Source organism: Gracilinanus agilis, chromosome 1 (genome assembly GCF_016433145.1).
Source record: "Gracilinanus agilis isolate LMUSP501 chromosome 1, AgileGrace, whole genome shotgun sequence".
Lineage (NCBI taxonomy): Eukaryota > Metazoa > Chordata > Mammalia > Didelphimorphia > Didelphidae > Gracilinanus > Gracilinanus agilis.
Window position 1 is genome coordinate 52,375,923 of NC_058130.1, and position 16,433 is coordinate 52,392,355.

General features: G+C 38.3%; 1 protein-coding gene across 1 annotated transcript in view; it reads right to left on the minus strand.

Annotated features, from left to right (window-relative positions):
* The window catches only part of SSUH2 (ssu-2 homolog), a 59,582-nt gene extending 44,146 nt beyond the window's left edge, over positions 1 to 15,436 (minus strand). Inside the window, exons 1-3 of the mRNA XM_044675971.1 lie at positions 15,391 to 15,436; positions 1,454 to 1,552; positions 480 to 561 (exon numbers count right to left, since the gene is read on the minus strand). Of these exons, the coding sequence (XP_044531906.1) occupies positions 480 to 561; positions 1,454 to 1,552; positions 15,391 to 15,424 (215 nt within the window). The 5' untranslated portion in view covers positions 15,425 to 15,436. The remainder of the gene's footprint in view (positions 1 to 479; positions 562 to 1,453; positions 1,553 to 15,390) is intronic.
* Between the last annotated feature and the right edge of the window lie 997 nt (positions 15,437 to 16,433).

Genomic DNA, 16,433 nt, shown 5'->3' on the forward strand with positions numbered 1-16,433 from the left:
AGGGTGTCTCACATAAGGCTGAACCACATAACCCTACTTGGGAGAGTGTTAAGAGTGCAATTATTTTATGCCTTACAAAAAAGTGGATGAAAAATCAAAGTATTACAATAACCCTTTATCTATCTAACTAGCCTAACTTCGCTAAAAAATAGTGGTAGAATCTAGGCTTCATGAGAGAGAGGAGGTATTCCTAGCAACTTGAATCAGAGGATTCTGGGTTAAGATTTCACTTCTGATCCTTACTACCTTTGTAACCTTAGGCAAGTCACTTTCATTCACTTGGCTTCAATTTCCTCATGTGTAAAATGAAGATATTGATCTAGATGACTTCTGAGGTTCTTTCCTGTCTTGATCTAAGATCCTGGGTTCTTAGTCCCTAAGATTCTGGGACTATAATACTGGAAATGTGGCAAATACAAAGTGCTTTGCATGGGCAATATCCAGTTCCAGAAAGTCAAGAAAAATAAGTAGCACCTCACCTGTGTTGCAAAAATATCATCTGACCCCTCTGATCACTAAGTTTCCTCAGGAATACTGAAGGTGGGGAGCTCTGTGTTTGGCCTGGATGAAAAAGAAATCAGATGTCAATGCTTCACCATCTCTATTGGAAATGGAAACCACTTGTCCCTCAAAATGTATATCACATTTCAAGAAGGTTTATGTGTCCAAGGCTATGCTCCCAATCAAGGGAGAGAGGCCTGACTTTGTAGTCAAAGAATCTGATTTCAAATACTGATTCTTCCACTTACTAAGTATCCATGAACAAGGGCACTATGTACTCTTTTTTTTTCTTTAAACCCTCACTTTCCATCTTAGACTCGATACTGTGTATTGATTCTAAGGTAGAAGAGACGTAAGGGCTAGGCAAGGGAGGTTAAGTGACTTGCTCAGGGTCACACAGCTAGGAAGTGTCTGAGGCCAAATTTGAACCCAGAACCTCTCATCTATAGCTCTGGCTCTCAATCTACTGAGCCACCTAGCTGCCCCTACTATGTATGTTCCCTTGAACACCTTTCAATACATGAACATAGGACCTTGCCCCATCTTCTCCCCTTCTCCATCAAGTAGTAGCAGAAAACCTCAAAGATGGTAGATGCTTTTCACTGTCCTTATGGTCTCTTGGCCTTTGTGTTTAGTATCATTAACTCTATTCAGGGTCCTCTAGTAAGTAATTGAGCAGGTCTTGGAAGATAAGTATCTCAAACCAACATAGTAACTTTGTTTTTGAACTACATTAAATATTTTGACCTTTTTTGCTTCTCTTCTCTTTCTGGTTCCTCCACAGTAAGTCAAAAATATCTATTGATAAAAAATCCCAAATTGGCATGATTAGTGCATTCAGTGATGAGTGGAGTTGAGTAGAAACAATACCTTCCTGGCTACTGTTGATTTCATTTGAGTCCATTTCATACATATTTCAGAGGAATGGATTTACAAGACAAATCAGACTTACCGCCATCTTGAAAAGACCAGTCATAATGTACCAGTTGTTCCAAAAGTTCAACAGGAGGAGCCAGGGGACTATCAGCCTCATAGCTGAGGTCCATGATACCTGCCAAAAGCATCAGCTATCATGAAGAAATCGAAAGATACAAAGCGAAAGTTGATGGACTACATTGTAAAATCCCACTATCTCTAACCCATCTCCATGGGCCAGACCTCGGCAGGATAAAATGGAATCCAATGGACTGAAATTGCAATAGAAATGACTTTTATAGCCATGCCCCTGACATTCTCTCAACAGCTGGTCATTGTCAGGTGTAGACAAACCTACCTAAGCATCCCAAGAAGTTAGTCACTGCAAACATGGATAAAAAGTCACCCTTGAATCACACACTTCGGAATTTCAAGATTGGAAGGGCCAGCAACTAGATGGTGTCACGTCCGATGTGGAATCAGAAAGATGTGAGTCTGAATCTTGTTTCAGAAACTTACTATGTTACCCCTGAGTAATGCACTTAAACTCTCTTAGCTTTAGTTTCCCCGTTAATAAAATGGGGACCAATCTCAGAGTATTGTTGGGAGGATGATATGAGAAAATATTTGTTATAAAATGTTATGCAGACCTTAAAGTACTACATAAATGCTATCTACTATCTTCCTGGGAGATCATTTAGTTCAATCTGTACCTGACCAGTAATCCTCTCCACAATATATATAACATGTAATAATCAAAACACATAATAATAGTAATAATAGCTAGCATTTATGTAGCACTTTCAGGTTGGAAAAGCATTTTACATGCTATTTTATTTAACCTTCACAATAATTCTGCAATTTTGGCACAGATATGCTCCCCATTTTGTAGATGAGTCATTCAGTCAATAAATATTTATTAAGGGCCAAACTGAGGCACACAGAGATTAAATTCTTTCCCCAGGTTTAAGCTTGGGAGGGTGTGAGGGAGGATTCAAATTCAGATAACTTTCTGCCTCCAAGACTTCTCTCTATCCATGATACTATCTCATTGCTCCTACTAGTTATCTAGCTTATACTTAGAGATCCCCAGGGATCATGGCGACAACACATTTTCCTTTAAGACAGCTCTAAATGTTGGGAAGTCTTCCTGACATGGAACCTAAATTTACCTCATTAAAATTTCCATTGCTGTGAGATTCATTCTCTGACTTGTAAACTCTTTGAGGGCAGGGACTATCTTTAGCGCCTTTTCTATCCCTAACACAAAACCTGGCACATAGTAGGAGCTTAATAAATGTTGACTAATTTTTTTAAGTCTAATCCTTGTGGGCAGTTGGATGGCTAAGTGGATTGAAAGTCAGGCCCAGAAATGGGAAGTCCTGGGTTCAAATCTGACCTCAGGCACTTCCTAGCTATGTGACCCTGGGCAAGTCACTTAACCTCCATTGCCTAGCCCTTACCACTCTTCTAACTTAGAACGAATACACAGTATTGATTCTAAAATGGAAGGTAAGGGTTTAAAGAAAAAAAAATATTTTAAATAAACTCTAACCCTTTTCCACAGAAGAATCTTTAAGACATAGGAAGATCAATTATTTGCCACCCTAAATCTTCTCTTCTCCTAGCTAACATGTAGTTCTCCTGTAAAGAAGTCATGTTACAAGTTATTTTTTTAAACCATATTACGCTCCTTTTTAGTATGTTACAAGTTAAAGAAATGGTGGTTCCCCTTCCCATGCCCAGGTAGGCATCTATTTGTCCAAACACAATACCCAAACCTAGAAATATATTTATGTATACATAGGTATATGTTCATTGATATTAGGTATATAGATATAGATAAAATCTCCAAAGATGGATATCGAGATAGCCTATCCAGGCATTGCCACACTAATGTTCCTCCCTCCTCACTTAGCCAGGGTATCACTCTGCCATTCACATAACTTAATGCAACCCTTTCTGGCTCTTAGAATCTCTAGCTTCCTTTCAAGGCTCAACTCAAGTGACACCTCCTATACAGTAGTTTCCCAATCTTCCCAGGGACTAGATCTGTCCTCCTTTTTTTCTTTTTTTAATATAAGATGTCCCAGAAATAGTTGAAACCTGAACTAAGATCTTTTGGGATACTGTGCATTTGGTTTTTTTTTTCCTTTGGAGGGGGAAGTTGCCTTTTTTTGTAATTTTTATCTGTATATTTGTCTCATCCATTAGAATATAAGTTCCTTGAGGTCAGAGAGTTCCTCATTCCTATCTTTGTGCCTACCACAGTACCTAGCACATAGTAGGTGCTTTAGGTACACACTGATTGAATGAATTAATGAATAAGGAAATCAAAGCCTTTAAATAGGAAGTAGAGTGCCCAAGGCCACCCAGTTCCTCAGTAGCAGAAGAATGACTGGATGTTCTGTCTCTTAGTCCAGTGAGTTTTCCACTGTTCAGAGCTTCTTCCAACCCACAGAAACTATAATTCTTCAGGGCAGAGGCTGATTCATTTTTTCTCATTGTATCCCCAGTGCCTAACCCAGTGCTTGGCATATAGTATGTGTTTAATAAATGCTTGCTCATTAATTGGTTAAGATTAAATTTCAGTCTTGTTTTTTTTCTAGTGGCTATCATGATGCTTATTTAACAAATGAACTTTAAATTAACAAAAGGCAAAGGAGTGTTCCAGTGGTCACTAACCAGATTTAACTTGGTCTTCAACTTAACTCATGATCACTTAGTTGGGATGACCTAGAACTAGCCATACAGTCCCTGGGGAGGCAGGTTGGTATGGTGAGAAAAGTTCCATGTCTGGAATTAGAGGACCTGCTTGTACCCATCATTTCCCTCATCTACAAAGCGAGGACCTTGGACAAGATGGCCTCAGGGATCTCTTCTAGCTTTCAGTCTAGGATCCTATAATCACAGTTTATCACTCTCTACCTTTACCTCAAGCTATTCAATACTAGGTCAAAAAACTAGGCAGTAGAATACAAAATGGGTATCCACTAACTTTTCAGTCTGAAAAAATAAAGGTAAAAAGATTGAGAAGATGGTTTATAGTTGCTCTGTGAGCAACTTGGTAAGGATAGTCCATTTACATATGAAATGTTATATCTCAATTCCTAATCTAGACTAACCCTCAGTTATAATAATGATAATGATATTAATAATAATCATAGCTAGTATTTATATAGCATTCTAAGGGTTGCAAAGCACTATACTTATGATCATTCATTTGATCCTCACAACAACTCTGAGAGCTAGATGCTATTATTATCATCACCATTTTATAGATAAAGAAATCAAGACTCAGAGAGATTAAGTGACTTGCCCAGGATCACACAGTTGCTAGGTGTGTAAGGCAGGTTTTGAATTCAGTTCTTCCTGACTCCAAGTCCCACAATCTATCTACAATACCACCAAGCAGCCTCTAGTAGAACAAAAGCCACTTTAGGAGCAAGGACTGTTTTCATTTGTCTCTGTATACCTAATGCCTGGGAAAGTGCCTTGTACTTGGTAAATATTTAATAAGTATCTGTAGAACTGCTACACAACAGTCTATCAGGATTAATTCTGATATTAATCTGAATTCTGAATTAGGATTCTGAATTAGGGTTGAGATAGGTTACAATTCTGAATTAGGGTTGAGATAGGTTGTAAGAAAAAAAGAACTAGAATATACTGGAATATGGTGTATGTGGAAGTGGGTGGAAGTGATGGACTTCCTCATCTACTGTGGTCTTCTGGGTCTCATTTGTGTGAGCGTAACCCCAAAGTTGATGGAGGGAATATTATATTATTGCTTTTTTTTACTTAGTTATTAACTTAAATTCAGGACAGATAAGTGGCATCATGGATAAAGTGCCAGAAGTCAGGAAGACCTGAGTTCAAATCAGGCCTCAGACATTTACTAAGCTTTGTGACCCTGGGCAAGTCACTTAACCCTGTTTCCTCAATTTCCTCATCTATAAAATGATTTGGATTAGGAATGGGAAAACATTCTCGTATCTCTACCAAGAAAATCCCAAGAGGGATCACAAAGAGTCAGGCACAACTGAAAATGACTAGATAACAACATATATATAACAACAACAATATAAGTGAAATACTTTTGTTATAAAATTATATATATATGGATATATATAAAATCTGATTTATGAGGTTAAAAAACATGGCAATGGGGGTTCATGAACTACAGAAAATTCTGACTCATAAAAATTTCTAATTCCCGGAATTGCTAACCAGAGTCCATGAGTATTCCATTTGTATTGTCATAATTTATATTTTCTCCTCCTTTGTCTCCCTTCTTCGTACTTTTTGGCATTTTTCATATCATTTCCAAGCATTCTTTCCACTACGTCAAGCTGGTTATAAAAGAATGTAGGAAGATCCAAAGGGAAGAGGGAAGTGGATCCAGCTCCATCCTCTGGACCCTGCACAGAGCCTTGCAAACAATAACAACAGAATCAATGCTTCTTGAGCCAAGTTGAATGGAAGCAGCTGCTTTTCTCCAGGGGGAGAAGCATTGTTGCTCTCTCAAGGAACAGTTTTAAAAATAGTCCCTCCTTTGCTGAGACAATAAGCCTAGCCTTGGAACAGAGAAATCAAGGGCTTTCTTAGAGCTCCTGTGGCCGGTCACCTCATGCCATTACTAAGATGCATATTCAAGTCAGAGGTTGGGGGAGCATAAAAATGCCATCTGGTCATCATGTTTTGCTCAAAACAGCAGGAAGAGAAAGAATGAGAAGTGGGCGGCCCGCAGTACTGAGCCATCGGCTTGTTTTACACAAGGCATTTCCAATTCTTTGGGAGGCTAAATTAATCTCTCCATGATTGTACCTATGAAAACGAGACACTTGAAACAGAAATAGAAACGTGTCGTTTCCGGAATGGAATGGAAGCAGGCCATCTGGACAGAGCAGCGTCACTCATCGCTTGTTGGGCACGCTTTGAGGTTCCCTCACTCCATAGGAACCTGGCAGCCCCATCATCCTTCCCTGCTCCATCTCAGCAGAATTGAAAGCCATCTCCCCCAGCTGCACTGTCCCAGCGAAGGATCCTGCCGGGATCACAGAAGGGCAGAGGCAAAAGCCTTTGGGCCATAACAATTATAACCAAAATGCCATTTTCCTTGTGTGTTGTAGCCCCTTCTACTTTTCAAGCCAGGTCCATCTTCATTTTCTTCTTAGGTCTCCACTATGACCCGGTGAAGCAGGCAGGAGAGGGTTTATCTCTATTTTCCAGATAATGAAAAATTGAAGCCCTGAGATTAAGTCATTTGCTCGTTGTCAGAAAGCTAGACCCTGATCATTTGTCAGACGTAGCTTCTGAGGCAGTCCCAGGCTATCTAGCACCTCGTAGAATCTCACAGTTGGAAGGAATAAAATCTTATCATTACTCCTTAATAACTTTTTTTGGTTCCATACCGCCTTAAGCATAAAAAAAAAAAAACTCCTATGGTTGGCTTTTATAATAAGCCTTTGCATTCTGGCTCTAGCCTATTCTTGGCCTTTTCCGTATTTCAGTAATCCCTCTCATATACACTAAGGTCCAGTGCCAATCTGATCTACTTTTCCCCAAACTAAACATCGCATCTTCTCCATGCCTTCTCAGTGGCCTTCCCTGCCATCTGGACAGCCTACCCTTGTCCCCTCTGCTCCTCTGAAACCCTGGCTTGATCCAAGGCTCAATTCACCTTCTGGTTCCTCTAAGAAGCCTTTTCTGACTTGCCCTCATCTCTCCCCAGTTCTTTGTGGCCTCTCATTTCCAAATGATCACTCATCTGGTTACACGTTTTATCCTCAGAGGGAAATCTAAGTTCCTTGAGGGCAGGATCTATTTTTTGTCTTTTTTTTGGGGGGGGGATATCCCCAATCCCCACATAACGGTGCTTCATAAATGCTTATTAAAATGGATTGGACATTAGAAGCCATTGAGCCCAACCCTACAAAGCAGAAGGCTGCTGGTCAGGGACATAATGATGGTCCAGCCTGTTTGTAGCTAAAATATTTCTTATTGTCTGGAAGCTCTTCCTTACATTGAGTCTCAGTTTGACTTGGCTGTGTCTACCCACTGCTCCTGCTTCTGTCCGTGGGTTAACCAGAGCAAGTCCAACCTAACGGCCCTTCTTCAAACCTTGAAGCTCTCTTGAATACAGTTCCTGTGACCCGCCTTAACTCTTCTCTTCTCCAAAGGAAATATTTCTACTCCTTCCCACCGGTTCTCCTATGGAGGATGGTCTGTAGACCACAGAAATTATCCTTCCAGGATATCAACATCTCTTCTAAAATGTGGCTCAGATCTGAATACGATACTCCAAATATTGTCTGACCAGGACAGAATCAAGTGGGTCCAGCATGCCATTCAACTCAACTCAATTCAAGTAAGATTGATTTTCACCTACTATAAGCAAACCACTAGACCTCTCTTAATGCCATCCATGCTGAATGGCATTAGCTATTTTTTGAGTGTCAGTCCACTAGACAACCTAGACCTTTTGTACACAGACTCCTTTCTAGGCATGCCTCCTTCATCTTGAGTTTATGCAATTAGCTTTCATGAAATTTGAAAAACTTTGAAATTTGAAAAATTATGAAAAATCCAACTTTTATGAAATTTCACCTTATATTCAGCACAACATTCCAAGCTGTTAAGATCTTTTCAGATCCTGATTCAATTATTCCAAATGTCAACCACCTCTTCCAGGTGTGAATCCTCATCCAATGGGATAAACCCACTCACTATCTATGCTTTTATTCATATCATTAATAGAAACAGAACAGGGCAAAGCAAAGACAAGTCTTTGGGGCCTGCCATTCAACCATTTCATGGTTCACCTTTCTTTTCTACCATCTTACCCACAGCTCTACAGCTTGTCCTAAAGAATAGAATGTCAAACTTCACTAAAATCTAGGTGTTGCTGTTCAGTCGTTGCAGTTGTATTTGTTCTTTGTGATCTCATTTGAGTTTCTTGGCAAAGATATTAAAAAGGTTTGCCATTCCTTTGCCAGTTCATTTTACAGATAAGAAAACTGAGGCAAACAGTTGAATTATTTGTCACACAACAAGTGTCTGAATCCAGATTTGAACTCAGGTCTTGCTGACTCCAGGCCCAGTATTCTATTAAAAATCTAGATAATTAGGGAAAGAACATGAAACATGTAAATATGGGAAAATATTCAAAATAAAAATGAAAATGAAAAATAAAAATAAAAATAAAAATAAAATAAAAAATCTAGATAATAGTTATAGCACTCTCCTGGTAGACCAGTTAAGCAATCCTGTCAAAAAAAAAGTAAAATGAGATTAATTTGAATGACTTGATTATGATGATGCCATGTTGGCTCTTTGGGATTCCCACTTCCTTTTCTAGATATCTTCTGAATAACCCTTTAATCAAACATTATAGAACTTTTTCCAGTAATTGGTCAAACTCATTGATCCATTTACAGTTTGAAAATTATGCTTTTCTCCATTTTTTGAAAATCAGGACCTTATCTGTCCGTCAACTTTGCAAAACCTTTCTCATTTCCCATGATACTTCAACATCTGTGAAAATGGCTAAGAGATCATGTCTTCTAGTGCGATAAATATTTGTTTCTTGTGCATTAGTCTTAACCAATACCACAATAGGGAAGGAATCCATGTCCTGAAACACACCAACACCCTTCCCAGATTGTTCAAACATCTGGTCTAATAATAGGCTAAATATTAAAATAACAATAATAATAGCTAGCACTTATATAGCATTTTAAGGTTTGCAAAGCACTTTACATATCTCATTTTATATAATCAAATAAGAATAAAATGTTAGTTTAACCTAATAAGGTGAAATTTAAGAGAGATAAATGTAAAGTCCTATATGGGATCAAAATAACAATTTCCCAAGTACCAGAGGGAGTCATGGTTAGTAGTTTGTCTTAAAAAAATATTTAGGCATCCTGGGCAGATACTTCCTACCTGTGTGACCATAGGCAAGTCACTTAATCCCAATTGCCTATTATTTACCCCTTAGGTATTATCTTTTTGGGGCAAAATATCCTAATTTTTTTTCAAATTATCCTAATATAGTATGATCTTAGACCCTCAAACCCCTCAAACCTTCTGTAGTTTGCTTCTTCTGCCTCGAAACTGATACTTCGTATTGATTCTAAGATGGAAGGTAAGGTTTTGGGTTTTCTTTAAGATCTAGGGGGTTTAGAGAGCAGCAGCCTTGATAGAAGTCACCAATGTGATGCAACAGTAAAAAAAAAAAAAAGGAAAAAGACCAGTGTGATATTAGGGCTACATATAGCAGAATGCCCAGAACATAGAAAGTGACAGTCCCACTGGACAGGGACCAGTCCAACCACATTTGGAATACTGCTCTCTGTTTGTAGTACCAGATTTTAGGGAAGATATAAGCAAACTACAGAAGGTTTGAGGGGTTTGAGGGTTTAAGACCATACTATATGAAAATAATTTGAAAAAAAATTAGGATATTTTGCCCAAAAAAGATAAGACCTAAGGGGTAAATAATAGTTGTCTTCAAGTACTTGAAACAATATCATGTAGAAGAAGCATTTGACTTATTCTATTTGGCCCTAGAGGACAGATCTAGAAGCAATGGATAGAAGCTGCGGAGAAGTGAATCATCTGCTAGACATAAAGAGAATTTTCCTAATGATCTTCCTAATAATCAGTCATCCCAAAAAGTAATTAATGGACCATCTCAGAAAGTTCACCTTCACTAGAAATCTCCATGCAAAAGTTAAACTGTTGCTTTCCAAAGATATCAAAAAGTAGATTCTTGGGTAGGGTTAATGAGACTATGATCAGAGGTCCCTTCCAACTCCCATATTTCTGTATGTCCCTCAAGCCCATATTCCTTATTAATAGAGACATGATTGTAAATGATCATGTCTCTCCATGTGAAAGACCAGAAAACGATGTTAACCCATTTTTAATTGAACAGGAAATATAGATTGAATGAGGGCACCCAGCTCAAGTCCAGTGCACTGCTAAAACAATGACAAACTCTAACTGGAAATAATAATGCACCTCTTGTTGGGTCAATGCCTCACCTCATACTTATACCATATAAAAACTGCAGGATAACATGGTATGGTGTGACTAGTGCAGGTCTTAGGGTCAGAAGTCTTGGATTCAAAGCTCAGTTCTACAAATGATTAGCTGTTGAAGCACGTGTAAGTCAATCTCTTCAACTGCAAAATGGGAATAATAATAATTACACGGCTTAACTGTTAGGGAGGTATATAATTGGTAAATCTTAACATGTATGAGGTAAAGTATCATGAATGGAGATGGTCTCAGAGTCAGATGTGGGTTCAAATCCTGTCTCTGATATTCAAGGGCTATGTAACCCTGGACAAGGCTCTTATTTCTCAATGCCTAGATAGCTCTCTGTGATAATAAATTGTAGCTTTGCCTTCTTGAGCTAATAGTAGATGCTTAATAAATGCTAACTTATTTCATGGTAGAGTTTCTAATGTTCTTTCTACTCTCCAGTGCTAATCTACAAAGAGAAAAAGCTATTCCTCAGAGAGACTCCCTTATACCAAGGAAATCTTAGGTCTAATCAACCCTTTAAAAAATTTCTAAATGCTAGGTCAATATAAGTATTATTTAAAACCATCAACTTTATATTCAAATGCTATAAAAATTGAGACAGTCATCTCATTTCATGGAAAGGTAAAAGCAGATCAGAAGCCAATTAAAAGACAAAATGAAGATTTATTTGCCAAAATTCAAATTGAACTTGTCTTTTTTCCCCTTCTATATCAAATTGCCCTCATCATAATCCCTACTCTCTTTCATCTTTATTCACTCTATATTTACTAGTTTCTGCCACCTACAAAGACACCAAAGTCTCCCCTTCTGAAAAAAAAATTCTACCATGTCCACCAGCTACCATGACTATATCTCTCCTCTTCTCAAAAAATGTATTTTTGAAGTTGTCTATACTCAATGCATCTATTCCTTCTCATCTCACTCTCTTCTAAACCCTCTGTAACCTGACTTCTGACATCATTCACATGAAACTACACTCTCTAAAGGTACCAATAATCTCTTAATTGACAAATCAAATGACTTTTTTCTTAATTCTTCTCCTTCTTAACTTCTCTGCAGCATTTGACACTGTTGATGACTCCCCCTCCTAGGTACACTCTGCTTCCACTGCCTTAAGTTAACATCTCCAGAAACAACTCCTATAGACATATAATCTGGAAGCTAAAGCTCGCTGTACTCATTATATCTCCCATTATATAGGCAATTCCTTGGGAGCAAGAATTTTCTCTGCTTTTTGGTAGAAATTCCCAGCATTTAGTAAAGTGCTTAGCATAGAGTAAGCTCTTAATAAATGTATTTTTCATTTATTTATTCATGCACCCATTCACTCATTCATTTATTCTCCACTTTTGTGACTCTTCTCTCTCTTGGTTCTCCTCCAATTTGTCTGACTACTTCTTTACAGTCTCTTAAGTGCAATATTTGTCCAAGCCCACTAACTTGAAGTGACTAGGTCTTTTTTTCCTTTTTTCCCCTCTCAGTTACGGAGATCATTTAGTGATCTTATTGGCCCCCATAGGTTCAATGATCATCTCTAGGCAAATGATTCACAGATCTATTTATTTTTGTTATCATTCAATCATTTTGGTCATGTCCAACTCCGTGGACCTCTTTTGAGGTTTTCTTACAAAGATACTAGAGAGGTTTACCATTTCCTTCTCCAGTTCATTTTACAGATGATGATCTGGGGTAAACATAATTGAGTGATTTGCCCAGGATCACACAGCCAGTAAGTGTCTGAGGCCAGATTTGAACTCAGAAAGACCTGGCTCCAGACCCAACATTTTATCCACTGTACCACCTAACCACTCTAAATGAGAATAGTAATATCTATAGTACTCAATGAGGCTCTGATAAGAGAATATATGTAAAGCTCTCTACAAACCTAAAGTATGGTACATCAGCAATAATTTTTAATGAACTTAAAAGATACTCTTAAGGTGGACTATATTTGTTCTTGTAATGCAAAAAATCAAAAAATTCATTTGCATTAACAGTGTAAGGTAAAAAAAAAATTCTTGGTATTATGATATAAAATGATATTAGTTTTCATCATGGCATCCAAATTAGAGTCACCTTCTAGAAACATTTTTATTTTTACTTTTAAAATCCTTACCTTCTGCCTTAGAATTGATATTACAAATTGGTATCAAGGCAGAAGGGCAGTAAGGGCTAGGCAATTGGCATTAAATGATTTGTCCAGAGTCACACAGCTAGGAAGCCTCTAAGGTCAGACTTGAACCTAGGGCTTCCCATCTCCAGGCCTGGTGCTCTCTCCACTGACAAACCTAGTTGCCCCCAAAGAGACATTTTTAGAAGATCAGAAAGAGATCACAAAAAGTCTGAGAACAAATTTCATTTTTTTAATAAAAACCACATTTGTGGTCCAAGATGGTTTTAGTTCACCGTTATTAGTTCTTAGAATTTGAAAGAGAGAAATACTTTCTACTTTCCCTCTAAGGAATTATTAATGATCCAGCCATCATGGCATCACAGATTTAGAACTATGAGGGCCCATAAAAGCCATCTATTAAAACTCAGATGAGGAACTCAGGATACAAAAAGATGTAAGGAAAATCTCCCTAATAATTAGAGTTGTTCCAAAGGGTAATGGACTGCCATAGAAGGTTCACCCTCACTAGAAATCTCCATGCACAAGTTAGGCTATTATTTGTCAAGAATGCCAGTGTTCCTTAGAGATGCAATTCAACATTCAGAAAGGCTAAGTGACTTGTCTAAGGTCACACAAGTAATAAGTGATTCAGGTCCTCTAACTCTCCAGGCCATTGCACTGTTTTGCCACAGTTAACATAATATTGATACAAAGCTATTGTCTCAGTTGTCTTTCTACATTATTAGTAAATTCATCTTAAGACCCAATGGGACATAGTCCTGATTATTATTTATGACAGCAATAAAAAAGAAAATAGGGAAAGAAGTAGAAATTCCAGGAAACTGTGAAAACTAATTACTACTTATTTTCTGTTGGTATCTTATGGCAGTCACATTTCATTAAGTTGGATTCAATTCAAAAAGCATTTAGTGAGTGCCCACTATGTGCAAGATAACAGAGAGGCAAAGGCAAGATGGAAATAATTCAGTAGGACACAATAGCAGCAAGTTCCTTCCTTCCACAGTCTTCAGTTTCAAAAGAGATAATAATTGTGAAGGGCTTTGCACAGTGCCTGGCATATAAGTGCTATATTAATGTGAGCTATTATTAGTATTTTTATTCAATAAACTTCAAGCCTAATCAAGGCCTCCAAACATAACTATATGCTAAAAAGACTCATGTAATGAAGTTAGCCTTTAAGGTAGGCTTCGGTACATCCCCCTTTTTTCTAACAATTTACAGTAATTCCACAGTCATCTTTCTCCCAGGTCAGAGTGAATTCACTGATATTATTTAAGTCATTCGATTTCTCACTTGTAAAAAAGATTCCTTCCAATTCAAGAGCTGAGATCCTTTGTACTTTGTGCCATTCTTTAAACCTGAACTAGAAGGTCCTCAGAGAAGCAGAATATTAGAGTCAGAAGAAACTTTAGATAAAGCATCGAACCTCTCAGGCCTCCGATTTCTTATTTATAAAACGAGGGGGTTAGATTGAGGGGTGACCTCTGACATGGAATGCTGAAACTTTAGGCATCATCTAGGCTAGACCCTTTCATTGTACAAGTGAGGAAAATTAACGTGACTTATTGAAAGCCACACAGTGAGTTAAATTCAAAAAATTCATACTGAGTTGCTCCTGCCTTCAGGATGGCCAAGCAGTGTGGTACAATGGGGGTGTGGAGGGAAGCTGATCTTGGAGCTTTTGGAGGAAGCTGAAGTTATACAGTGGATAGAATACTGGGATTGGAATGAGGAAGACTTGGCCTCCCTCAGTTGCTTACTGGCTGTGTGACCCTGGGCAAGTCATTTAATCTCTAGCTGCCTCAGTTTCCTCATCTATAAAATGGTTATAATAATGGCACCCATATTACAGTGCCATTGTGAGGATCAAAGCAGATAACATATGAACAATTCGCTACAAATACAGGCTATTATCCTAACTCAGTCACTTATTACTTATGTATCATGGATCAAGTCTTATCACCAATCTGAGATTTGGCCTCCTCAACTGTAAAATAAGAGAATTGGACCTCAGTGGCCTCAAAGATAATTTCTAGTGCTATCTCTTTGCTTCAGAGACAGGACTAGGACTCGGGTTCCCCAACTCGCAGACCAGTTCATTACCCACTAAACCATTCTGACATCCCAAATCTCAAATCAAACCCTAACTCCAGCGTTGCTTTTTTTTTTTGACAAGACATTCAATCTACCAACCTAGGACACTCCCCACCCCCATACATGAATTAAATAGCTCTCAGATCAAATTCTATTTCTATCCTGTTCATGACAGGATGAGGTCATCCAGGCCATATATCATGGGCTACCTAGGCAGGAGACCTTCTAGAGAGGCAGTAGATGAATATGAGAGATCTTTCCTGACAGTTTTCTAAAATTAATAGCTTTTTAGAACAAGACATACATTTGATTAAAATAAGGACTCCTGGCTCACAGCCTTCAGGAAAACATACTTCTACAAACTAAAGAAATTAAGCAAAGAGAATGCCAAAGGGTAGGGTCAAAAGCTAGGAAGAAGCAGACATAATACAGCACTAATGTCTCTCCCTAGCCCAGACAGAAGCCTAATTAATGCACACCCTGAAACCAATAAACTTCCTTCATACAATGAGAGGAAGCCAGAGAATACTCCTCCATGACCTGCCTACGGGCAGGAATATTAGAGTGGACTTTAAAATACCCAATTCTGAATACAGAAATCATTGAATTGTAGAGACTAGATATAAGCCCCAACACTACTGTCATCTCTCAGGAAGGCCTGTGGGTCTCTGTAAGCTTTCTTTACTTACTGTCTTCTTCATTCTGTTCTCCATCCATGGCCATCAGATGAAGACAGTCTCGGTCACAAAATACAAGTTTCTCTGACAGTGCCAAGGCACGGGTTGGGAAAGACCATCCACTGAGGCCCCTCCCATTCAAAAGCCAGAGCTGGACACTTTGGAAGTCCCAAGTTGCCTATTGTTACCCAATTTGAATACAGCAAAGAAAAACATTTCAAAAAAAAACAACAACTCTCCAACTATAGCTCAGCCCAAAACTGTTTCCTATTCCATTAACACATATTTATGGAGCCCCTACACTGGGCAAAGCCCTACACCATGAGACCCTAGGGAATGGGAACAAAAAAGTATTTAAAGAAACAGTCTCTGCTCCAAAGAAGAAGCAATGTTGAATAGTAGGCTGGATTTGGAATCAGGAAAGGCCTGGGTTTTAAAGCCCACCTTTAATAGAGACGAGCTGTGTGATCATGAATAAGTCTAATGACTTGACCTCTATGATCTTCCATTTCCTCATCCATAAAATGGGGACAAAAATATATACAGTGCTGACATCACAATGTTGTTATGAGATTTCACATGAGAAAATATTCTTAAAGCCCTTTTCAAATTTTAAAGCACTACATAAATGTCAGCTATTATTGTAATCTAATTGGGGAGATAAGACATGGAGTCTCAGAGACGGAACTTAAAGGTCAGAGTAGCTGACTCCATTTTACATATGGGGAAATGAGTTGTCCAAGGTTTGTGTCTAAGTCAGGATTAGAACGACTTCTTTGCTGTTCCTACTTCACATTTCTTCCTTATATATAATAGTAAAGGATAGAAAAAATAATCCAGAATACCAATAGAGGGAATTGGACAAGACTGTATGTGAATAATCACCTTGGAAATTTCCCTAAAAAAATCGAGCTGCCTTGATGGGAGGGGCTGAATGAGAGCAAACTTAGCCTGCCACACTACCCCTTTTTTTTTTTTTTTTTTATATCCTGGGACTCCATTCTAGGAGCATAGGGCCACAACCAGTAGGCAATGGGTCGCTCAGGGTCACCCAG